General features: G+C 58.9%; 1 protein-coding gene across 1 annotated transcript in view; it reads left to right on the forward strand.

The window, feature by feature from the left end:
* Positions 1–23,436, forward strand: part of COL27A1 (collagen type XXVII alpha 1 chain) — a 136,202-nt gene that overhangs the window by 36,860 nt on the left and 75,906 nt on the right. The window contains exons 8-14 of the mRNA XM_075560363.1: positions 4,512–4,556; positions 5,174–5,227; positions 5,575–5,619; positions 8,245–8,298; positions 8,398–8,442; positions 16,952–17,005; positions 19,564–19,608. Of these exons, the coding sequence (XP_075416478.1) occupies positions 4,512–4,556; positions 5,174–5,227; positions 5,575–5,619; positions 8,245–8,298; positions 8,398–8,442; positions 16,952–17,005; positions 19,564–19,608 (342 nt within the window). The remainder of the gene's footprint in view (positions 1–4,511; positions 4,557–5,173; positions 5,228–5,574; positions 5,620–8,244; positions 8,299–8,397; positions 8,443–16,951; positions 17,006–19,563; positions 19,609–23,436) is intronic.

The following is a 23,436-nucleotide window of genomic DNA, read 5'->3' on the forward strand; positions in this document are numbered from 1 at the left end:
TGGAAGGGTCCCACTGTTGATGGCAGGTGAGATGCTGTCCCTGGGCCCTCATGTCCTTACCATCGTCCCAGCACTACTCCTCTCTTACAGCTGGGAAACTGAGGCCCATAGGTCTTATCCACCCATCCATTCATTCTGGTTACTCAGAAGACCATGTGCGAGGCCCTGGGCTGCCTCTGGCATTCAGCAGCAAATGGGCTCCTCTGGGGTGCACTCCAGAGCTGGGGTTCCAGTCTCAGGGCCTTCCTGCGAGCTGCAGTTCTGCCCCCCCCCACACCCCCAAGGATGCTGGTTCAATTGGTCTGAGAGTGGGCGTAGAGAGTGGGCTCTACCTCCTAGTGACCCCCATGCACAGTAGACAGACACAGCATCTGGCCCTGCATCATCCTGAATTGTTTGAGCCCATCACTGCGGCCACTTGGGCGTGGGGATGAGGCAAGGCATAGGCATCAGAAGTTCTAAAAGCATCCCGAGTGGTTCTCACCTGAACCCAGTGAAAAGTCTCTGGTTTAGGGACACACCTACCTTTCCTCTCACTGGTGATGCCGTGGTTACGCATTGGGCTGCCATCTGCACGGTTACTTGGGAATCACCAGCAGTGCCTCGGGAGAAAGACAGGGCTGTCCACTCCCGTGAGCAAGTGACTGTCCTGGGATCCCACAGGGGTTGCCATGATGCAGCACGGGGACTTGATGGCCGTGAGAAGTGGCAGGGCTGGGATTTGAACCCTGGTCTTCTTCACTTCGAAGGAAGCCAAGGCTGAGGTGGAGCTTGGGTGAACAGTGGAGATCCTGGGGACCTCCCAGACCCCTAGGCAAGGACTGGTTGCCCTGCCCCCCCCCTCTGCTCAAAGCCCGAACAGCATCCCCACTGGATGGGAAGACTGTCTACAGCAGCAGTGAGGTGATGTCTGGCTTCTCTGTGCATACTGTAAGCAATGATTAATCTGGCTCGGAAACCAAAATATAGACCGAGCTCTATTATAAACACGGTCCTGTGGAGACCCGCCTGCTCAGCTGCCCGAGGCCCCTCACAGGCTCCCTCCCACTCCGCACCCCCACCCACCCCAGTCCTCAAAGCTTTCCTGAAGCACCCATCTCCCCTGTACCAGCCAGACACCCATCACACGTGGGGCAATCACTGTCCCTGGGTCCGTCCACCTTGTGCCCAGCACCCGCCCTGTAATTGCTGGGGCCCAGAGAAGATGATGACTTAGATTCTTGCGGGTGCTGGGCCCTGTCATTTCGAGCAGTGTGGCTGGGCCCAGCTTGGTAAACATTGCTAAGGTGATTCCAGGAAGCTGAAGAGCCCCTCCCCACCTCCACCTTGTCCGCGTGCAGACCCCGATGGCCCAGCCTGCCATGAGAAACCGGGAGGTTTGGGGCAGCATCCATGGTTCTTCCAGGGCCATTGGCTGGGAGAGAGTTAGGAACCACGGTCTTCTGGACAACACAGAGCTGAGCAGGCCCAGCAGCCTGGGCATAATCTGAGCTTGGCCATGTCACCGTGGGCTCGTGCCTTCCCCTCTCGGAGGCCTGGTTTCTCAGTCTGCTCAATGAGGCTGTCGGAAGGATGGCTGGGGTCCCTTCAAGCTCAGCTGCTCTAGCCTGTGGCCAGCCTCTACCTGAGCATTGCTGCTTGGATTCTTCAGGTCTGTCCCTGGCAGGAGGTCCCCGGGGTCTTTCCTAAGGTGTCCCTGATGCTCTTCTAGAAGCTCTCAGCCCAGGACTTGGTCAGCCCAGACAGGTCTTGACCTGGCCCGGCCCTGGGGAGCTGTAGGGCCTTGGAAAGGTGTCTGAGCCAGTGGCACTGCCCTCCCTCTGCCCCATGAGAGTGATTGCCTGAAGTGAGTGAGCTGATGTGTCCCCGTGCTGGGCCGGACATGGGGCCAGCGACTGTCCTTGTCCCTGACGGTCACTTGTTTCCTTCTGGCTGCAACCTGAGTCACAGGTGAACTTGAAGACCTCCTTCTCCTCCTCAACCCCCGTTTCGGGCTGAAATGCAGAATTTCTACAGGCTTCTATGGGGCTGCAGATGCCCGTAACTCTGGGCCTCGTTGGTGCTTCTCTGAGGGATCCTGGCCCCTCTGATCCCACTCTGCAGAGGGAGGCTCAGAGAGGACAATGACCGGGGCCAGGACACACAGCCCGGAATGGAGGCGAAATTCAGCTCATCACTGCAGGGAAGCATTGCTTCTTCCTTCTCACCAAGAGCTGCCAAACGGCAGCACCATACAAATGGCGATGATGTCCCTCTTGTCCCGGGGCCCGGTGGTACAGCAGTTAAGCACTCAGCTGCGCACCAAAGGTGCTGGCGTTTGGAGCCCACCCAGAGCTCTGTGGGAGAGAGATCTGATGGCCTGATTCTGCCAGGGCTGCAACAGGACCTGGGGCCACTCCCCCTGTTCCCTCGAGTCACGCTGAGTGGCAGTCAACTTAGTAGCACCTCACAACATGCGTCTGTGCTGTCCCAACCCCCAGCCCTCCATGGCCGCCTCCCACTTCAGAGAAAACACAACAACAACACACACACAGCCCTCCATCAGTCTGGACTCTGCTGTGTTCTGACTCCAGGGTTTTTCTTGTCTTTCTCTCTCTCTTTCTACCAGTCCCTCCTCACCCCTCCCTCCTTCTGCTCTTCCTGAAGCCCCCCGGAAGCATCCTTCCACACCCCAATCCTGTCACTCCCTGGTCCCCCCTCCCCCACCCCTACAAGTCACTACCCTGCCGTTCTCATGCACCTAACTGCTGCATAGGGTCTGTGATTCCCAGACATAGTCTTTTCTTAGCATCTCTGTGAGGAAAACACAGATGCCATTCAGATGGAAGATGCTGTCAGCCTCACTCACCCCAGGCCTGGGACAGTGCTGCCCCCAGAGCTCAGGAGGTACCTACTGCACAAATGCATGAATGAGGAAGATCACACTGAGAGTAGCAGCTGGTCTCCCAAGGGCCCCGGGGGCCAGACTCTGAGTGAGTGTCGCGCCCACCTGGACCATGGAGCCCACCGGCCAGCCTGGTCACCCGGCCGGCCAGGAGGGGCACGGGATTGGAACCCAGGGCAGTTCAAAAGGGTAGACCTGACCCACTCTGCTTTCTGATCTCTGACTGAGGCCCATGGCTCAGTTGGCCCATGGCAGGAAGGGGCACACAGCCCAGGGGGGACACTCTCCCCCAGCCTCGCTGCATCAGTGCCCACAGGCAGTTTCCTCGCCGAGTGGTCTTGCGGCCTGAGTCCGGGCAGAAGGAACCCTTGTCAAGTCCCCAGAGCACTTGGACCAGACGGACATGCCTGTTATAATTACGAATCCCTGTTTCCTGGGCGCTCAGGGGTGAGGGGTGGGAGCGAGTACATGTGCCTGTGTGTTTGCGTACGTGCGTGGGGACCTTTGCCAGAATGCCCTGGTGGTGAGCGGTGAGTCAGCCCCTCCTGGGATCTCCCAGGGGCGTGCTGTCCCATCTGCAGAGGGGAGGCTCCCCCCACCGTTTTCAGGGTGAGGTGGTACAAGGTCTGCACTCTGGAAGGGTGTGTGCATGGAGGATTCCATGGAAGCCCGGTCCCTGGTGGTATGCTGTGGGGAGGACTTGGAACTGTGAGGGTTAAAGGCTTTGCACCGAAGGTGGGTGGGTGGGTGAGGGGGGCTTGAGAATTTAAACTCCTGCGCTGCAAGTGCAGGGAAGGCCAGTGATCGTTTGCCCAACGCTGCCCGGGGGTCAAGGGCATTGTCTAAACCACGTGGCAGGACTCCTTGTGTGAGGGGCTCTAATGTCCGACGCCCGCCCGCCCTCACGTAGTCTCTTGTGCACAACAGCCCTTAGCTGATCGAGGCTTGAAGCCTGGCGTTTTCGCCGGAGACCTCTAGGCGCTAAGGGAATATGGCAGACCTCCAGCCTGCTGGACAGCTACTGTTTGATTCTCTGGACCTAGAGGCGCGCCTGGACTCCCTGGGACCATACTTGGCAGTTGGACCTTGAGGACACTGGGTGACAGTGCTGGGATGTTCCCAGGGCCTCTCAGGCAGGAATTTGGATGATCTTTTCCTCCCTGGAGTCAACAATGCCTCGGAGGGAGGCAGCTGTGTCGGCTGACATGCTTGGTGGCTATGTGAGGTCTTTCTTTTCTGAGCTGCGGTTTATGAGAAGAGGCTGGTCCTAAGGCCAGCATCTCATGGCCGCTAGACATGCCCTATCCCTGAGGTCCTGTCCCATCTGTCTATCTATCCATCCATCCATCCATCCCCAGCCCCCCACAGCCTCCCCTCTGGCCAGTCAAGGAAGGATGCTTGGGACACAGTACACTCTGTCCTGGTTGTGCCTCCCCTCGCTGGGTCCCTCAGCCTAAGGACAGTGGTCGCAGAGAGGAATGTGTAGGAAACGGTGAATCCTGACTCACGGAGCACATCTGCCCCGCAAGTGCAGACTGCGACGACAGGGGTAGGCGGGGAGGTAGGGCCTCGACCTCTGCAGCCCCACACGTGCCCACCTGCCTGACCTGGCTCTCCTTCCCCACAGGGCCTCAAGGGCTACCCTGGACCTGCGGGGCACCCCGGAGAACAGGTGAGGGCAGCCGCCTCAACCCCACCCCCTGCACTGCCTCCTCCCTGGGCCCTGTGCTGCTCCACACCAGGCTGCCTCTCCCCCACCCCCACTTGCCCCATGGGATCTCCATCCCACCCACCTCCCCTGCAGCCATACCTCACGGCCTGAGAGAGCCAGTGTCGGCGCCTGCCTGGTGCTGGCATGGGCTGCTCGGCTCTGGTCAGAGCCATGAATAGCTGGCCTGTCCCCTAAGATGTTAGGGGATATTTATGATCCACACCGCCACGGGGTTTGTAGGAATTTGGGCTGCCCTGGCCCAAGTTAAACAGCAGCACTGCCAGCGTGGGAGAGCTGGCCAGTCTTCAGTGCCCTCTGATTCCTGGGCTTCACACAGGGGTAGGGGGTGGGGTGGGCCCTGTAGGCCCTCAGAGCTTGTCTGACCGGTTTCCCAGGGTGGGCTTGGGGGCCCTGCAGGTGGTTGCCTCCTATTCTCACCCCCCCCTTCATCTCACATTCCTGGTCCCCTCTTTGTCCATTGTAAGTCCCAGGCCCTCTGTGGCCCACCCCCCACCCCTCCCCTGGGGTGGAACTGGGCAGGGTCTCCTGTCCTCATCACTTTCTCCATTCTTTTGCAGGGGCGGGCAGGACCTGAGGGCAGCCCAGGGGCCAAAGGTTACCCTGGCAGGCAGGTGCAGTATATGGCTTCCAGAAGCTCTGGTGGCCGATGTGGTGTGGATGGCCACGGGGTGCCCAGGCAGAGGGAGAGGCTCGGGCTAGGGAGCTGCACCCTCTGGGTGGAGGCCAGGCCAGCAAAGTGGGGTGGGGGTGGTGGTTGCAGGAGGCAGCAGGGAGGCTACTGAGTAACAGAGCTCTGGGTCTGGGGCGGTGGGGGGGGTTTGGGGGACACAGTGAAGATACCCCTCATTTAGCTCCCACCCCAGTTTTCCGGAGGGGCAGCTGAGACCCAAAGGAGGCAGACCTCCCGGGGCTGCTGGCAGCAACTCCATATGTCCCTGCCTTTTGTCTTGTGTTTCAGGGCTTACCTGGCCCAGTAGGAGCCCCAGGCCCCAAAGGCAGTCGGGTAAGTGTTCCTTCGCAAATGTCATACACGTGGGGCCCTGGGTGGGCATTTCTTGCCCCTTCTGCCTGGCAAGACTGCTGGGAGCCAAGGGCTGTAAGACCTCCCTCAACCCTGTGGCCTGAGGCCTGGGACCAAGTGCCTCTCCCTCAAGTGTCCCCTGCAGAGTGGGGGAACAGTAAGATGACAAGCAAGGTGATGAGGGACCCTTGAGCCAGGCAAGCCGACTTGGTCTCCGTGGCTGGGCAGCTAGACCCACTGGAAGCTGAGCCAGGATCGGCTGCAAACACCCGGTGTTTGCTTGGCATGCCTCTGGCACATCCCAGGTAGCCGGCTGGAGCACCAGCACCAGGGGTCCCCAGGTTACCCATGGTTGGAGACCTCAGGACTCCCTCCTGGACTGGGACTGGGAATGGGCAGCCAGTGCTGCCTGGGGGTGACAGCTGCCCAGACCTGTGGTGGACGGACCGTTGGCTCGCCCTGCCCTTCCAGGCCAGCCTGGGAAGAGCTTGAGAGGCGACCAGCCTGCTTGCCCATCTTTACAAGAGGGTGTTAACAGCTTGGTTATGGGGGTGCCAGGATTTGGAACCAAGCCCTCAGGTGTGCTGGGGCGGGCGGGGTAAGAAGGTTCCAGGTGAATCGGGTGAAGGCCAGTATAGTGAGGAAGTCTCACAGGAGGTCTGGCTGGGTCCTCTCTTTGACAGGGCAGTTGGCTTCCCTGTGGGGACTGACCACCCAGTTCTTGATGTCCTTCTGATGGGGACCCAGGTGTCACCCAGTCCTTGCTGGGGCAGATCACTCGTGATATATCCCCCCTCCTACTGGAAGACAGGGCCTCCAGCACCATGGACTAAAGCCTCTCTGCAGGAAGGAGGGGTCAGGATGCCACAAACTGGGCCCCAGGCCTGTGAACTTCAGGGTGGGGGTAACAGGGTTCCCAGAGGTGCGTAGGCTGAGCAGGGCTGAGGAGGTGCCTAGCAGACTGGGCTCCCCACCCTCTACTCAGCTGCTCCCTCTGGGGACCTCAGCCCAACTCGGTTCGACATGCCAGGACCTGCCAAGACGAGGGGCAGGAGGACATGCTGGTGACATCTGGGGCCTCCTGGTGTTTGGGGAGCTGGTGGCTTCTTGAAGCCACATGATGGCTGGAGGGAGGGGGCGCTGGCACCTGCTGCCCTCCCAGCCCTGCTGCTGCTTGTCTCCGGTTATGAAGCAGGCAGTGTGTAGACTGGGGCATCAGGACCATGGGCTGTGTGATGTGGAGCCAGTTGCTGGGCCTCTCTGTGCTCAGTTCTCCCCTGCCCGTCTGGGCTTCTAGCCCTGCTTGGAAGGCCCAGTATAAGAGTCCCTTGGTAAGACTGTGGGTACTGATCCCACTGGACACTCAGGATGAGGCCTGGGCAGCTGCGTGGTCGTCCGGAGTGTCCCTTGTTTGGGATTGGAGGTGGTATTGCAGGGTGGTTAGAAGCCTAGGCCCTTGAGTCAGACGACTTGAATTCGGAGGCCATTTCTGACCCATTCCAGCTGTGTGCACGCACCAGAGCACTGGGGCCCTGCCTGGCACCTAGCGAACACCCCGCCAAGCGAGCCTTAGTCACGGTCCTTTGACCAAGGCCCCCCATCTCTAGGGTGTCCATCGTGCAGAAGCACTGGGCTCCAGTTACTGAAGACACGGCTAGTGGAGACACGTGGACAGTGGTCAATGCTGCTCCACCACTTACCTCTCAGTTGACACAGCCTCGCATGTGTGGGGTTGGGGGGTGGGTGGGGGGCTTTTCCCTGTGAGGTCGTCCATGGCGGCCTTTTCAGAAGGTGATCCCCAGGCCCTTCTCCTTCATGCACCTCTGCCCCAACCCCAGTGCCCAGCCTCTCAGCCAGCGGCTACATATATTCACCAGGGACTCCTGGATGTCCCTGCCTGGGATGTAGACATGGTGCTGGGGGTCAGGCCAGCAAGGCTGCCTTGCCAGTGGGGGCAACTTTGAGCTGGGCCCCGGCGGATGTGAGGCGGGGGAAGGGCAAGCTAGGAGGAAGGCTCGGAGGGGACGCAGCCTGGGTGTCAGCAAGCAGAGGCAGGTGCACTCACGGTAGGTCCCAGGGTCAGCTGAACCCAACCTGGCCACCTGGTCTGTGCGGTGAGGGGTGCCAGTTAATGGGCAGGGCCCTTGCGGGTGACGAGTGCCTGTACGTGCCTGCATGACAGGACATTGGCACCACTGAGTGGCCACGGCTCTTGCTGCTGCTGCACTCAGGTGCCCAGGGGGAAGTCCCACGCCCCCCTGGGAGTGGCTGGGCCCTGGTGTCAGCCTGTAATGCAGCCTGGAGCTTCCTTCCCACCCACAGGTCCTGCCCCCACAGCAGCGCCCGCGCCCTTCCCTGGCGTGAGGGTATGTGCCTTTGGACTACATCGTGGAAGCCAGCACCATGCAGTCCATGGGCATATACACTTGCCTCAAGGTCTATGTCATCGAGGAGCCGTTGGAGCCACCCGCCCGCTGCCCCAGCGTGGAAGAGGAGCAAGGGCGCGGGGGGAAGGGGGGCAGCCTAGGAGGTGGGGGGAGCAGGAGCTGTGGAGGCAGCCACATCGCACCGCTCGTCCCCGCTGACCCTCCATCTGCTCTTTCCTAGGGCTACATCGGACTCCCTGGCCTCGTGGGCCTGCCAGGTTCCGATGGAGAGCGGGTGAGTATGCTTGCTCCGACCCTCCCTCCACCCTCCAGCTCTGCGGGCTCTCACCTGCCCTGCCCTGCCCTGATCTCCTCCCCATCTCTCCCCCTACAGGGTCCGCCTGGCGTTCCTGGCAAGAGGGGCAAGATGGGTAGGCCGGTAAAGATTTTCCGTGTCTATTACGCAGACTCTAGGGGTGAACCACCTCGGGCTGGCCACGCTCTCCGTCTGCCTGTGGTCTGGGCAGTCTCTGCTTTGTCTGCCCGCGCCTTGAGCCCCTGTCAGACTCCAGCAGGTGTCCTGCTGCCAGAATGGCTTCATGGCTGCTGCCTGGGTGGGGTGGGGTCGGGTGGGAGCTTGGGGCAGGATGGAGGGAGGGGGCTCTGGGGCTCTGGATTGCATTTGGCCTATTCCTCTCTGTGAGCTGTGTCGGGGGGCAGGTGGGTGGGGGCTTCTGCCTGGGGTGTTCTCCATGGGGTGTTCTCCAAGGCCGAGCCCTTGGTCAGGCAGGTGAGCAGACAGTAAGTACCCAGTACTCCACTTACCAATCTCTCAGACTCAGCCCCCAGTTCATCTCGGTCACCCAGCTTGTTCACACCAAGGCCCAAGGACAGTGGGGGTGTGAGCAGCCCCGACAGCCTCAGAGGTCACTCCCCAGCCCACAGTTCTGTACCTGCTTCTGGACGGCACCACGTTGTGCAGGGCCATGGGTCGGTTCTGACTCTTAGGGACCCTGTTTGGGATGTCTGAGGCCACCATGGCAGCCACTGTGTCTGTCCATCTCATTGGGGATCTTCCTCTTTTCCGGTGACTCTCTACCAAGCCGGATGTCCTTGTCCAGGGACTGGTCTCTTCTAACAGCATGCCCCCGAGAACATGCCCAGAGTATGCAAGACCCGAGCCTGGGCATCTTGCTTCTCAGGTGCTGAACTCTGTCTGTCCTTCTGTGAGGACACGTGTGCCTCTCCTTCTGGCCGTCCACGGTACTTTGAGTATTCTTCACCAGCCCCGTCATTCAAACGCACCGATCCTCTACAGGCTCCTTCAGTCGTTGCCCAGCTTTCACGTGCACAGGCGGCAGTTGGAAAGCACTCCAGCCAGGGCACCTTAGTCCTCAAAGCGGCATCCGGGTGCTTCCGTACTTGAGCCATCTCGTGCAGCAGATCTTTGCAGTGCAGTACGCCCATGGCTCTCTTCGCCGCTTCTCCCGAGCGTGTCCATTGTGGATCTAAGCAAAATTAAATCCCTGACGATTTCAGCCGTCATGATAGTATCTCTGGGTGTCTCTGGTGGTGGTGGGAGATGGTTCTGCTTCCTGTCTGGACATTCTGGGGTCACACCCGAGGGAAGGGAAGCCTGCTGAATTTTCACCATGGGTTAGCAGTGGAGCCGGGATTGGCTGGTTTGCTGTCAGGTGCTCAGAGCTTCTCGTTGGTGTTGATTCTGTCAGAGCAGATTCCCCTAGACCCCTAGCCTGTGGGGAAAGGCCTGGTGCTAGTCAACTCATCATCAGGCTCTGAGAGGCTGAGCACTATGGCCAGCCGGAGACAGACAGAGCCTGGGGGCCAGCGGAGGCTCTGTGCTGCCCTGGGGGGCAGATCCTGGTCATTGTTTCTGCTGCTGGGCAGCACGTGGTGACAGGAAAGCATGACTTGCCTCAGGCATTTTCTGAGGGTCAGAGGTTGACTTTGCTGTGTGCTTCTGGCTCAGGGTCTCTCATGAAGCTGCAGTTCACGGTGTTGGCGGGGCTGCAGCGCCTGTAGTTCGCGCGTATGGCCGTGGGCAGGGGTTCTCTGCTCCTCCTCATGTGGTCTCGCTATAATGGAGGGTGTTTTTTGGAAGGCCCCTCCTAGAGAACACTCAAGCAGGACATGGAAGGGGCGGGGGCAGAAGCAGCAACCTCTTCTAAGTCCCGTATTTGGAGGTCAAATGCCATTCCTTTGAGTTCTGTGGGCCTTGCCGCTCAATCCCGGTGGCAGGGGAGGGGACTTCACCAGGGCCCAGATGCCAGGAGGTGGGCACTGTTGGGTGCCACCTTGAAGCTGCCTGCCCAGGAGAGTGCCTTCCTTGTGGGCCTGCTGGAAGTCTGTGGAGCAAGGCAAAGGGTGTGGCATGTGGATGACCCTCCATCAGCGGGTGCTGTTCCTCCCGGGCAGGATGCCTCAGGACCCGGAGAGAGAAGACGGTGCTTGGTTGGATGCCATCTTTCTTCCTTGGGGGAATCCAGACCCAACACAGGATTCTAGAGGACCCCTGGCCCGGTTGGTGCCAGGAGGCCCCAGTGCTAGTGTGTACCTCACTGCTAATTCATGAGGTGACCTCGGGGAAGCCTGTGTCCTCTCGGGGCCTCAGTTTCCCCATCCCTTCATCTCTCTGAAAAGTGATGGCATTCGGCTCTTTTCTGAAGGATCCCTGCTCCTCAGCCTCGTCCCGTCCCGCCCTGCCTCTGGCTGACTGTGAGACAGCTCTTGGAGGGTTTGGGCCACAGCTCCCCCGCTACCTGGAGCCCCTCTCTGCTCCCACCACCAGCTGCTGCTCCGTTCTCCTCTGTGACCCTGTCTCCTCTCTGCTGGGCCTTGTGTTCTCCTTGGACGTGTGGCTCAGAAGGTGGCATCCTGCCCTGGGGCTCAACACCGTTTTCCCAAGGGGCCCTTCGTTCCGGTCATACAGATGGACGGAGCACCAGGATCTGCCAGGAGCCGGGATAGCGGGGACAACACAGACGTGGTCTCCGATGCGACACACATTTTAGAGAGGGAGATGGCCAGTAAGCATGAGATGGCCGTGGCACACTGTGGCACAGTCCTCTGAGGCCCTCTCCCTGCCAAGCCCATGTGACCCCCCAGTACTCTGTAGGGGAGAGATTGTTGGTCCCCATTCCCAGATGAGGACACGGAGGCTGGGAGATCAAAGTCGCTTGTCTAGAGACCCTGTGAGGCTTCCTGGGGACTTGGGTCTCATCCCTGATGCATCCTCCCTGCTTCTTTGCTCTGTGGACCATCTTAAATGCTGCCTGCCTCAGGCTTCAGCTCCTCAGGTCAGTCCTGTCCTCCCTGACCACGTGTCCTTAGGGTGCCATGGGCGGGTGGGAGAAGGACCCTCAAAGACCCCATGGCCACACACTACCCTGGAGGGCCACAAAAGCACCCTGAGCTCATAGCCAGCTCATTGGCCAGGTCTCCATAGGCTATGATGCCATGTGTTGACTGGGACTTGGTGTCGTCTGAATCCCTGTGGCTTTATCTCGGCCTCTGCCTTGGCCCCTGAGACCACCATGCCCTACCACCCACACACTCCTCCAGGGGTCTTTGGGGTCATCTCCCAGTTGCCAGTGTTTCTGCCTCCTTGAGCCATCTTGTGGGGTGGGGAGCATCTTCCCAAGGTAGCTGTTCCCCTTCTCGCCAGCACTTTGGGCCCAGAGGCTTCTAGGCACTCCTTAGTGAGAGGCAGTGTCAGGAGAGTAAGCTGAATTCCCTTGTGCCGCCTGCTGGCCTCCTTTCCGGTGGAGCTAGGGATGATGTCACCGTGGCAGGTGCCCATCCCGATTACCCCCACCCCCACCTGCAGGCAGAGCCACCCCCACCTTCTCCGTGCCCAGTGTGTGGATCTTTGGCTAATAGGAGCCCCCCCCCAAAAAAGGGAGGTCATGGATGGTAGAAGCCAGGAGCATGGTGCTGACATGGTCGAGCCCTTTGTCAGACAGGTGAGCAGACAGTACCCAGAGAGGGCGAGGACCTTGGCCATGATCACACTGCAAGTTGGTGCCACAGTCAAGACTCAAGCCCAGGACCCGGCCCGGCGGATACAGGATGTTCTGCACGGCAGCCCCGCCTCCTTTCCCTGAGCTCCTCTCTCCGTGCTCCAGAGGGCAGGCCATGTGCAGGCCACGTGCTGGCCTCAGGGCCCTGTCACGCAGGTAGTGGTTTCCTGATGAAGAGGGTGCACGCTCCCGAAGCCTTCGGCTTGTTTGGGGCACAAGGCAGTGTGGGAAGAGCCTCGGGGCTGGCTCTCCGGAAGCTGCTGAGAAGCTGCTGTCACCATCTCCCTCTCCCGGACTCCGGGCATTCCCACCGCACTGCCTGGAGTCCCTGGAAAGACTAACCACCACACGTAGCTGTGTTCATGCCCAGGCCAGGCTGGCCGAGGCGGGCTTGTGAGGGAGATCCTGACGTCCACCGCTGGAAGGACCCGGCTCTGGCCCCAGCCTCTTCGGAGTGTGGCTCCAGGCAGCCTAGGGCTTGGGCAGTGCCAGCCCACAGCTCACCCTTGTGGTACAGGGCTTCAAGCTCAGGGCTTTCCCTTCCTCAGACTTCAGGCAGCAGGGAGCATGCCAGAGGTCTTCTGTTTCCATGTGGGGTAACTGAGGCCAGCATGGATTAAAAGGCTGGTGACACTCTGACCTAGAGATGTGGTCCCCAGAGTCCCAGACATGAGCCAGACTGATTGGTGACCCTGGGGCCCTGGTAGGACCTCTGCCTGCCCATCTGGTCCTTGTTTCCTGCAGTGATCTTTCCTGGGTGGATTTCAAAAGGCTCCAATAGACAACATGCCCAGCATTGTGAGACCACGATACTGGGGGATGCTGAGGGCTCTTTCTGTGTTGGCACATGTGGGGTGCATGCCTCCTCTAGAAAATTGTTCACACTGTTTTAAGTGCAGTAGGAAGGATGCAGGTTAGACTTGTACAGGAACTTCCTGACTTTGGAAAATGTGAACGTCCTAAGGAGGCCTCTGAGACCTTTCTGTGGGCTCTTCTCAGGGGTTATTAGCTGTCCCCTCTGTGATGCAAACCCCAGCTAGCAGACTGCTTAGCGTTTAGTGTGACTTCTTTACCCTGGCCTTAAGAAGTGAGCTGGTCAGGAATGACCACTTTGAGCCTTAGAGACCGTTTCCTCCCCTTCTATCCCACCTTCGGGGCAGACGGTTGGGACAGGAACTGCCTGGAGGCTTCAGAGACTGCTCCAGCCCTCAGAGTCCTGCCTGGACATTGTGCCGAGGCCTCTCCTTGTCCTTGGCCTATTCCTCTGGGAATACGGAGTCTCATCCCCTCCCAAGCTTTGTGCTACTCAGAGCACACGGCGTTCACTTCCCCAGATCGGCCAGTGGAGAAACCACGTGGCTGGGGCGCTGGCTTTGGTCCTCAGGCCGGGCTGCTGCAGCTGGGAGCCGGCCTGCAGAGAAGGTCCTCACCCCCCACTGACCTGGGGTGATCACCATGGGGTCGCCTCTCACAGGCAGGCACAGCCAGGGACGGAGTGGGCCCCATGCTGCCTCCCTGAGACCCTGCGGGCCTAACCTGGGGGTTCCTGGGCTGAGCCCCTAGCTCTGCTAGGGAGTGGGGTATGAGGCAAGATTATGGGGCATTGGGGCCTTCCCTGTGCCTCAGTTTCCCCACTGGTCCAGTGATGTACTGAATGCCAAGAGCACCTAGGGTCCTTCCACTTAGCTCACCTGTGAGCGTTCCAACCAAAGCATTGTTCCTGCCTTCTTAGAGCGCATCACTTTCCCCAGCCTTGTGTCCTCCGTTAGAAACCTGTACCCCCCACGGCCATTGCTTAACCCCTTCATCTGGAGGGTGAGTCTGAAGTCAGAGGTGGCATGGGGGATGATGCACGAGGTCCCTCGGCGATGCCACCTCATTTTGTGTCTTGGCTCAGGGTCTGCCATCCGCTCTGTGCAGTGACAACTAAGAGAACAGACTCTGGAGTCAGGCTCCTTGCGTTCAAACCCCAATTCTGCTCTCTAGTAACTGAGCCTTTAGACAGTTCCCTAACCTCTTGGACCTGTTTGCTCTCTTCCCACCCCTGCCGGTCTAATACAGGACCGGCACTAGGTCATGTCCATTGGGCTGTGGGGAGGTTACTTCTGGAACTGACTGTCACTGTCATAAATACTGCCCAACCTGCCTCGTCCACTGGCCTGTCTGCCCTTGGCTGTACTTTGCTCTTCAGACGCAAAGTCATCATGGGAGGACGTCTATTCTGAAGGCCTCCACCTCTGAGACGTGCCCACACACTGTCGGTGCCCGCTGTGGGCTGGCCAGGGCTTCCTGCCCATGGTATTCTCACCTCCCCATTGTACAGCCAAGAAAACAGAGTGGTGGACGCCGGCCTGGACTCAGGAGGCTGGTTTCAGAGCCTCCCGGGGAAGGTGGGCCCACAGCTGGTCTGAGAGGAGCCCACGGACTAGCCTGGAGTGGCCACTGACTGAGGGTCTCAGGAGACCTCCCTGAGCATATGGGGTAAGGCAGCCAGGATGGGTTGCAGGTTGAAGGGTGCCCCCCAGGTTAGGCCTTGTCTAGGGCTTGGGCGGAGCTCATAGGCCCCTTGGAGACCACATAGCCCCACCCTGATCAGGCCAGGTGACTGAGTGGAGGCTGAAGAGGGCAGGACCGGCCCAGAGCAATGGTGGCTGGAGGTGAGCAGGCGAGAGTGCCAGGCTATCCCCAGACACTGCTCGGGTCCTGCCCCTGGTGAGTCATGTGGAGCTGACCGAGGGCCCAACTGGACAACAACCTCCTGTCCCTTGAGGGGCTTGCCCTCCTCTCTTGCCAGGGCACCCCCAATCTCCATGCCTCTGGGACGTTCCTTTGACCGTAACCCACCTGATTGATGTCTGCCCTTCCAGGTGAGAGAGATTGAGGGGTGTCTGGAATTTGCCAGGGCAGCTCTAAGGATGTGGAGGAGAGAGCTTGGGTAGGGTCAGATGCTCCCCTCCCTCTCACCTAAGACATGACTGGAGAGGGCCCTGTGTATGTGTTCGTGTGCGGCGCACCTCCTTCCCCAGAATCCCCTTCCCCAGGACCCCCACCTCCAGGACCCCCGAGTCCCTCTCGAGTCCCTTGGGTATACATCTGAGCAGCCAGCCTGCCTGCCAGGCTTTGCCCAGGTGCAGCTCACACAGATAGGGTCCAGTTCAGAGAGCAGACCTGGGTCCAGGTGTGACCACACCTGGCTTTCTGACTCGTGTCCCCAGAGACTCAATTTCTCCATCTGTTAGCAGATCCCTCACCTTCCCCCCAAGGCATGCTGTCAGGGTGTGGTGAGGCGTTGTATGCAAAGGGACGTCCTTGGCCCCACCACATTATCTTGTCCTTACCCCCTCCTTTGGTGCCTGAACGTAGTGGGTTGAATGCTGATCCCACAGCCCCTTCTGGCCTGAGAGGGTTTCCTGCTGCAGGAGCGCTCTGCAGGGGGCAGGGCTGTGGGCAGGACGGGACCAAGGGCTTGAGCACACAGAGATGGCAATGTCTCTCCTCAGCCAGGAGCCCGGGTGGCACAGTGGCTAAGCACTCGACTGCTTGCTGAAGGTCAGCCGTTCGAACCCACCAGCCACGCCATGGGAGAATGATGTGACTGTCCACCCCCATAACTATGTCCAGTTCTGGGGGCCCTCTGCATTGTTCTCCTCTGTCCCCTGGGGTCACTTCGGCGAATCGGAGTGGACACAGGGGCAGTGAGTTTGGCTCTTGGTTTGCCCAGCCAGTGATCAACTTCATCACTGGGTGTGCGTCTGATGTAACAGAGGAGTTCTTTGCTGCTGCTGTTGCTGAGCACACACATAGCGAAGCCTACCGCCGGCCCAGCAGTTTCCGGGTGGGTGTCCGCTCCCATGCCTGGACACCTTCAAGCCCTGCGAGCGCTCTCACGGGCCGTCTCCTGGTTGTCTCTCCCTCGCCAGCCTGACCTTGCCCGCCCAAGGTCCCCTCTCATCAGTCAAAGACCTTTGGATCATTCTTAGCGCGCGCCCTCTGTTAGCAGCTCGGCTCGCCCGTGCTCCGCTTTAGACCCTGGCAGACGCCCCGTGAAGACTCACTGTTGTTTGAACAGCCCGGGCATCTGCTTGGTCCCAAGAACACGTGCTCTGTTTTTATTACATTTCCCTGGAAAAGCAATCATTTGAATTCAGGGAGGGAGGGAAGGATGGGCTTCCCCAAAGGCCCAGCAGGAGGACTTTCCCTTTTGAAGTGGGAGTGGTGTTTCCTCCCCAATCCGAGCCTGGATGTTGTTCCAGCAGCTTCTGACCCCAGAGAGCAGGCTCCGGCCGGCTGGGGGCAGGGCAGGGCAGGCCTGAGTGGGCCAGATTGGCCTAGGCTGGCTCCAAGCGACGGACGCCCCACGGTCTGGTTGGCACGAGCGGTGTGACCTCATGAGACCTTTCCTTGCCTGGCTTTTCCCCATCTGCCAAGTGGGTGGGTGGTTTGGGAAGAGCACTTCACCAGGATCGGAGCGTCCATCAACTGAGCTAGAAAATGCACAGGGACCTTCCACCAACAAAGGGAACCAAGTTCACATCTCGCCAGCAAGTCAGTGGGGCTGGTGAGACCTAGCCTCGATTCCTGACCCCCCAGTTTGTGCAGCTCTCACTGCATTGCACTGACGAGGGGGGCCCTGCAGGGTTGGGTTGGCACTGTCTCCATACAGGGGAGCCTGGTGCCAATTTCCTTCCGGGCGTTCTGCACAGCTCTTTGTGGGGGCTGTTTGTAATGGGGAGGCGGGCTGAGGATCTTCCTTGTTGGCCATATTAACGTCGGGCCCCTGCTGCCTGCCCAGGACCAGAAGTTAGGACGTGAGATGCTTGGGCAGTGCCCGGGCTCCTGTGACAAGGGGCTGGGCCACAGCTGCCCTGACGTCCACTCACCTGCAGTATCTGCTCTCTCCCGACTCAGGGCTTTCCTGGAGACTTCGGGGAACGAGGCCCTCCGGGACTGGACGGAAACCCCGTAAGTATTTCAAGTCTTTGAGCACAGGAAAGAGATTCTGAGGAAATGCGCCCCAGTTGGTTTTAGGAGCCCAGAGGTTGGGGTTTGATAGATCCGGCTCAAAGCCCAGTCCATCCTGGGTCCCTCGTCACACAAGAAGCCAGTGCTGCCGCCTTCTTAGAATGGTTCAGAAATGTTTTCAGGCCGGCAGATGTGGAAGCAGATGGTGTACGGGCCCCGTCAGGAGAGAAGAGCCGACATGTAGAGGATTCTGCACCATGGCCGTGTTGACAGACTTTGTAAATAACCGGAGGCTGCCCTCTGCTCCACAGAGGAGTGGGGTCAGCCTGCCCTGGGGTGTGAGCTCGCCTCTCCCACCCATCCAAGCCTTCGGGCTTGAGTGGGAGAGGGCATTTGTTCTCAGCCTGAGTGGGTGTAGACTGGGATCAGGGCTCCTGGGACCAACTGCCATGTCCCCCCATCTCCCTGAAGCCAGAGGACACCAGGCTCCTTGGGTTTCCTGTCTGAGTACCCGTGCCTAGCCCTGTACCTAACCATGCCCTGCATGGTCAGCAGTCAGTAGTCAGTCATGAGCTAGCCAATCCTGCAAATACTCTGGAGCTCACCTGCCTAGAGCTCAACCTGGGCCGGGCTGGCCACCAGGCTCACGTAGGAGACAGCATCCTGGCCTTGGAGCCAGATGGGCCTGAGGTTGGGCATGACTGCACCTCCCCCAGTTCTAGGGACTCTAATACACAGGTTCATGTCTCTGCGTGCCGCTTTCCTCCCCTGGGCGCGGGGGTCAGAGGCCAGCCTCAGAGCCTCCCTAGGAAAGAAATAGGAAGGTGCTTGGCCCCACTGGCCAATGGAGCTGCTGTCAGTAGTCCTAATAGCAGGAGGCCACAAGCTCTCTCCCCCGTCCCCGGCAGGAGGCACAGTGAGGCCGGCTGAGCAGAGGTCTCCAGTGTGGTGGGAAGAGCAGGGCAGGTGCCTGGGGAAGGAGGCTTTGCAGCTGGGCTGAGCAAGACATGAGGGGACATTCTGGGCAGGGAGAAGAACTTAGGTGGGGAGTCAGGTCCTGTGCAAAGTCATGCACAACATCTGACATTGTTCTGGAAGATTCTTTGGATGAAAGGCAGCCATGTCTTTATACTCCACAGCCTAGAGGGACAGAACAAGGACTGAGCACTTGCCATCTGGTCCCAGCTCTGCCACACAGTGACAGTCTGACCCTGGGCAAGTCTCCCTTCTTTAAGCTCAGTTGTTGTGTGCTGTTGAGCCTTTCCCGACCCCTGGGAGCTCCGTGGGACAGGGTTGAACTGCCCCGTAGAGTTTCCTGGGCTGCATTGGTGGCCTAGTGGATTATGACCTCATGGCCAGCAGCTGGACACAGGCCAGTGTGTGGGAGAAAGATGAGGCCCCCTACTCTCTCGAGAGTGGCAGTCTCAGGAACCCAAGGGCAGGCCTACCCTTTCCCATAGTGTCACTGTGAGTCAGAATTGACCCGCCAGTAGTCTGTAAATTTAATCTTTATGGGAGCAAATCAGCAGGCCTTTTCTGTGGAGCAGCTGGTGGGTTTGAACTGCTGACCTTGCGGTGAGTGGCCGAGCGCATGGCTGGTGCCGCCTTATCGGGACGTCCTCCTTACAGCCGAGGTGCTCTCTCGTCTCCCTGGGAGGAAGTCGGCAGTTCTCACGGCAAAGCTTGTTTCCAGAGCACCTGTTTTTATTCATGCCATTGCATTTTGAACTTGACCCAGCCTCTTCTGCCTGTCTCTCTCCCGGGCACTGCAGGGCCCACATGTAGTGAGGAAGAGACAGAGGCTTGGAGGGCTGACCTGCTAACATGCCCATCACAATGCTTTAGTGGCCAAGCTGAGCCTAGAACCGTGTCTCTTCCGACTGCAGGCACGAACTCTTCTTAGCATCTTCTCGGGCCTGGAAGGAGACGTGTGAGGGCCTGGGGTGCTGGCTGAGGGTGGCGTAGATTTCCCCAGCACCCCCGGCACCTCCTGGTGGCTGCGGACTCTCGCCCTTGCTGTTCTGTCCGTTGCTTGCTTGGGATCCTGAGCAAATCAGCTAACTTCTCAGTTTACCCGCCTTCAACGTGAGGGTGAAATGAGGTTGTCCAGGTCAGCGCCCGGCAGGTGGCTGGTACCCACACCGCACGGTCAGGGATGAGGTTCCGTTCATTCCTTCAGACGTTCAGTTGGAAGCTACTAGATGTGACAGCCGATTGCCACGCAGGAACAGGTCTGGCCCAAGCCCATGGTACAGCTGTGGCATGCCCTGCCAGCAGGCGGTGCGGGGAGATTCCAGGTCAGCTAGGGGAGGTGGCGGCCATGAGGGTGAGCCGCAGGTGGTGAGGTCCGAGCAGGCCTTGGACATTGGAGGCTGGAAGGCGAAGCCCAGGGGGGGTCCCTGACCTTGGGATTAGGAGTGAGGTTCAGCAGCTCCCCAAGGGTCCTGCTGCTGCCCACCTGGAGGAAGGTTAACGATGCAGGGAGGGGGCTCAGGGAGACAGGGCAAGGCTGGACCTCACTTGAGGCAGTAACCACCTTAATTTCCTTCTTTTTGCAGGGAGAATTGGGGCTGCCAGGGCCCCCAGGAGTCCCCGGCCTCATTGTAAGTACACAGATATGTGGACCAGGGGGCTGTGGTGGAGCGTGGGCATGGGAGTAAGCCACTGACCCTGCAGCTGAGGCTGAAGGGGTCTTTCTTTCCTCAGACCCCAGCATAGGCTCAGGGAACAGGACAGACTGGCCTGGACATGGGGTTGAGGGTAGGAAGCCTACTGTGTGGTCTTGCTTGGGCCGCCTGCTTCTTCCGAGCCTGATTCTCTATGCGTTCGTTAAAACAGGACATGGGCACCAGATGCAGTTGCACACCTGCTGCCGGCCCATTGCTCTGTCACCAGGGGTGGGTGGGTGGATGGGGGACAGCATGTCCAGCCCACAGGTGAGGGGCGTCAGGCCCAGAGGGAGGAAATGGCCAGCAGAGCCGCTGAGACTCGGCCACACTGGGCAACCTTCCCCGCCCTTTTGCTCAGAGTCAGACTCCCTCTGTTCAAGACACAGCTCTGCTGCGTAGCCTAAGGCAGGTCACTTCCTCTTTCTGAGTCTCAGGGCCTGGTGGTCAAAGGGGGGCATTAGAAGAAGAGTCTGTGAGGCACTGCAGGTACTGTCTGTGGCTTCACACCAGCAGCTAGCACCTAGTAGGTGCTCGGTCCATGGGAGATGTCATTCCAGGACACAGTGTGATTGGTCCTTGACATGCCCAGAACAGAGCCACAGCTGTAGCGTGGCAAAGCGAGTGGCAGAGGGAGCCTGGGAAACAGCTCTAGGAGCTTCCCCTGACGTCAGATGCCCCTTCTGCCCTGGCCTCTAGCTCATAGGAATAGGGGTTTCATTCGGGTACCAAGGAAGGACATCCCTTAGCAGCCACTTTACTGAGAAATACAACTCAGAGGGAGGCTGCCCAAAGCCCTGGGGAGTAGTGAGGCACCGCTGCTCATGGCAGGCTGGCCTGGAAGAAGACCCGGAGGCTCCGAGCGGCACCCTGCTCCTGCGGAGGTGTGTTTAGGATGGGGCCTGGGCAGTGGAGGAGGAGTCTCTCCATTGGTGTCTGAATCCCTGGTCTTGCCCCCTCCTGTCTTGGCAACCTTCCCTGAGCTGTGGGGACCCTCCACCCCGCCGTGAGTGGAATGACTGTATCCAGTCCAGTGGTAAAGAGGACAGTCCCAGAGGTCAGACCTCCTTCACCTTGACTTCTTCATCTGTGAAGTGGGGGCAATGTCTTTAGCAAACATAGAGGGCTGTCGTGAGGATTTGGAGGAGCGAGATAATCTATGCAAAGGGCCACAAAGGGCCACGGGCCTAGCAGGCAGGCAGGAAGTATTAGTCACGATATCCATGGTTACTATTGTCATGCAGACACCCCTGGGGTGTGTGATGCCCGGCAGTAACCGCTGTCTGGGTGGCAGAACTAAGATCTCAAACTCACTCTGGAGCTCCGTGGCAGAGTGCTGAAAATGTTAGCGATGTCCAGCTTGACGTCAGATGGAGGAGGGCCAAGCCACGAGTCAGGTCTCTGCTGCGCACCTTCTTTGGCAGAAGGTTTTGACTTAGATGCTTTGGGAAAAAAGTAACCAGTCTCTCTGACTCACACGATGCATTTCAGTTACGACACACATGCTTCAGGCCACTGGCTTTGTCTTGCCTTGTTTTCTCTTGGTGTCCCTTCCGGTCAGATGTACAGAACAGACCGATGTAGGAGGGTGAGACAGGGTAGGTCGGCAGCGGCAGCCTGGGGTGACCTGCATTTCTTTGTCCACAACATCTAGGGCGGTGCCTTTTGCCAAAGGTGCTCGGAAAGATCTGCTGAGTGCGCCTCCGGGATGTCAAATGCCTGGCTCGTGTGTCCGCATTGGTAGCATCGTTGGCCTGCTAACCATGAGCTTAGTGGTTCAAAGCCAGCAGCGGCTCCATGGGAGAGAGATGAGGCTTTCTGCTCCAGTAAAGATTTATATCCTTGGAAACTCTTAAGAAACAGTTCTGCTGTGCCCTATAGGGTCACTAGGGGGTCGCTACGGGATCGAGTCAGCATCGACTTGATGGCAGTAGGCTGGGTCTGGCTTATCGTTTGTGATCTGCGCTCCATCCGGTACTGCAGTGTGCAATCTTCTGACCGTGTCATTCTAGCCCAACCCCCCGAAGGAGAATGCAGGGTTTATAAAGACACGGATAATAAAAAGCAATAATAATGAAAACTGAAAACCATTTCAGAAGAAGTATTGAAATATTCAGGACAGGACAGGAGGGAACCCTGTTGTAAAGTGTGCCCCCCCCATATCTGGTCTGAGAGTTAGAGCGTCGGAGTTTATAGGGCCCACTCTGCAGCCTCTCAGCCCAATGGAGCTCCTTCCCCTTAGACTCCCCTTTGGACACCTCCGGCTCCCCTACGTCCCCTCACTCTGGCCGCAGCCCAGGCTGGCAAGACAGAGCTCTCATTGTGCAGCGGCTATATGTATCCTCGGAGCCTGCTGTCCCAGCCGCGCACCATCCGAGCTGTGAAGACAGCCACTGTCTGCCCTGCCCAAGGCTCCCCCTTTCAGCCCCAACAATCCGAGTCCCCAAAGCTTTTCTACAGGGATGCCGACCTGTTCTGGCTGCCATCCTTGGCACAGGCCCTGCCTGTCACAGCCCGGGCATCCGCTGGCGGGGCTGTTGGAAGGGCAAGAGTATTGGTTGGCTGAAGAAGCCGGGTTCTGGAGGCCCTCGGCTCTCTTGGCTCTTTACAAAGCCCTCTCCCCCTCTGGTCTCCTTTGCTCTCTCTGTAGGTAGGTCCGCCAGCTAAAACATGAGATGCTCAGGAAAGCTGGGGTTTCAGATGCAACCTTTAGAACATGTTTATACAAAAATAGCATTCGTTGTTTATTTGAAATTCAAATTGTAAAAGGCATCCGGTGTTTTTTAACGTGCTAAACTTGGCAAGCCCCATTCACAGTATCTCTGACGAGAGTCCCATTTAGCGGACAGGAAGATGGAAGTCCCTGGTCAAAGTCACCCACCAGGCAGGGGAGGATAGGGCTGTAATCACAGGCGTGGTCTCCTTGCCCCTGCCTGATTCAGGGTACTCCACTCTAGGTCCCCGGCTGGGCACAGAGCTCAGCTTCTGAACCTGGGTGGGAAGCCCCTTTCCAAAGAGCTCCCTGCCCAGCCTTGTGGCTCAGCCATACCCTGTGTTCTTTCTCCAGTCCCTTTCCTGCCTCAATTCCCCCCTCCCCCTTCCTGGCTTTCTGCCTCCTCTTGCTGCCAAGGTGAAATTCTCCTTTGCCTCATCCCTGGAGGTCACATGGCTGGCCTGGGCTCTCCCACTCTGGAGTTTGGGGCACAGCTGCTTCTGCCTGGGGAAGACTGGATCTTCCCGAAGAGCCAGGGAAGAAAGGAATGTTTCTAACCAGGAGCTGTAGGGAAAGAGGGAGTGAGTCGCCAGTGGTCTTCCAGGGGATGTGGGCTTTGCGCCCAGCACAGGGGGAGTCTACGTATTGATATTCATGCTCGTGGACATGCAGATTCACTCTGGGCCTTTGGTCTAGGCAGCTGAGGTGATTAGCATGCAGACCGTGGCCACCGAAGTCCTTACAGCTGGGAGGAAAGGCAGGAGAGGACAGACCCAGGCTTGCGGGTCACCTGTCTATTCTGCCTGTGGGTCTCGTGCATGAGGCTGCACGAACCCTACCATACTCCAACTGGGTGGCAGTGCAGGGGGCCGGGAAGCTGGGGCCTGAGGCCACTAGCTGAGGAATGGCAGTGCAGGACATGAGCCCCGGGCCTGTGCCCACCCCCATCCAAACAAACCGCCGGTGGCCCCTCTCAGCCTTCAAGGTGAGACTGCCGCCAAGCGGCCCCCTCTTGAGTAATGGAGACCCCCCTTTTGGCCGGCTCTCAAGAA

Source organism: Tenrec ecaudatus, chromosome 10 (genome assembly GCF_050624435.1).
Source record: "Tenrec ecaudatus isolate mTenEca1 chromosome 10, mTenEca1.hap1, whole genome shotgun sequence".
Taxonomy (NCBI): Eukaryota; Metazoa; Chordata; class Mammalia; order Afrosoricida; family Tenrecidae; genus Tenrec; species Tenrec ecaudatus.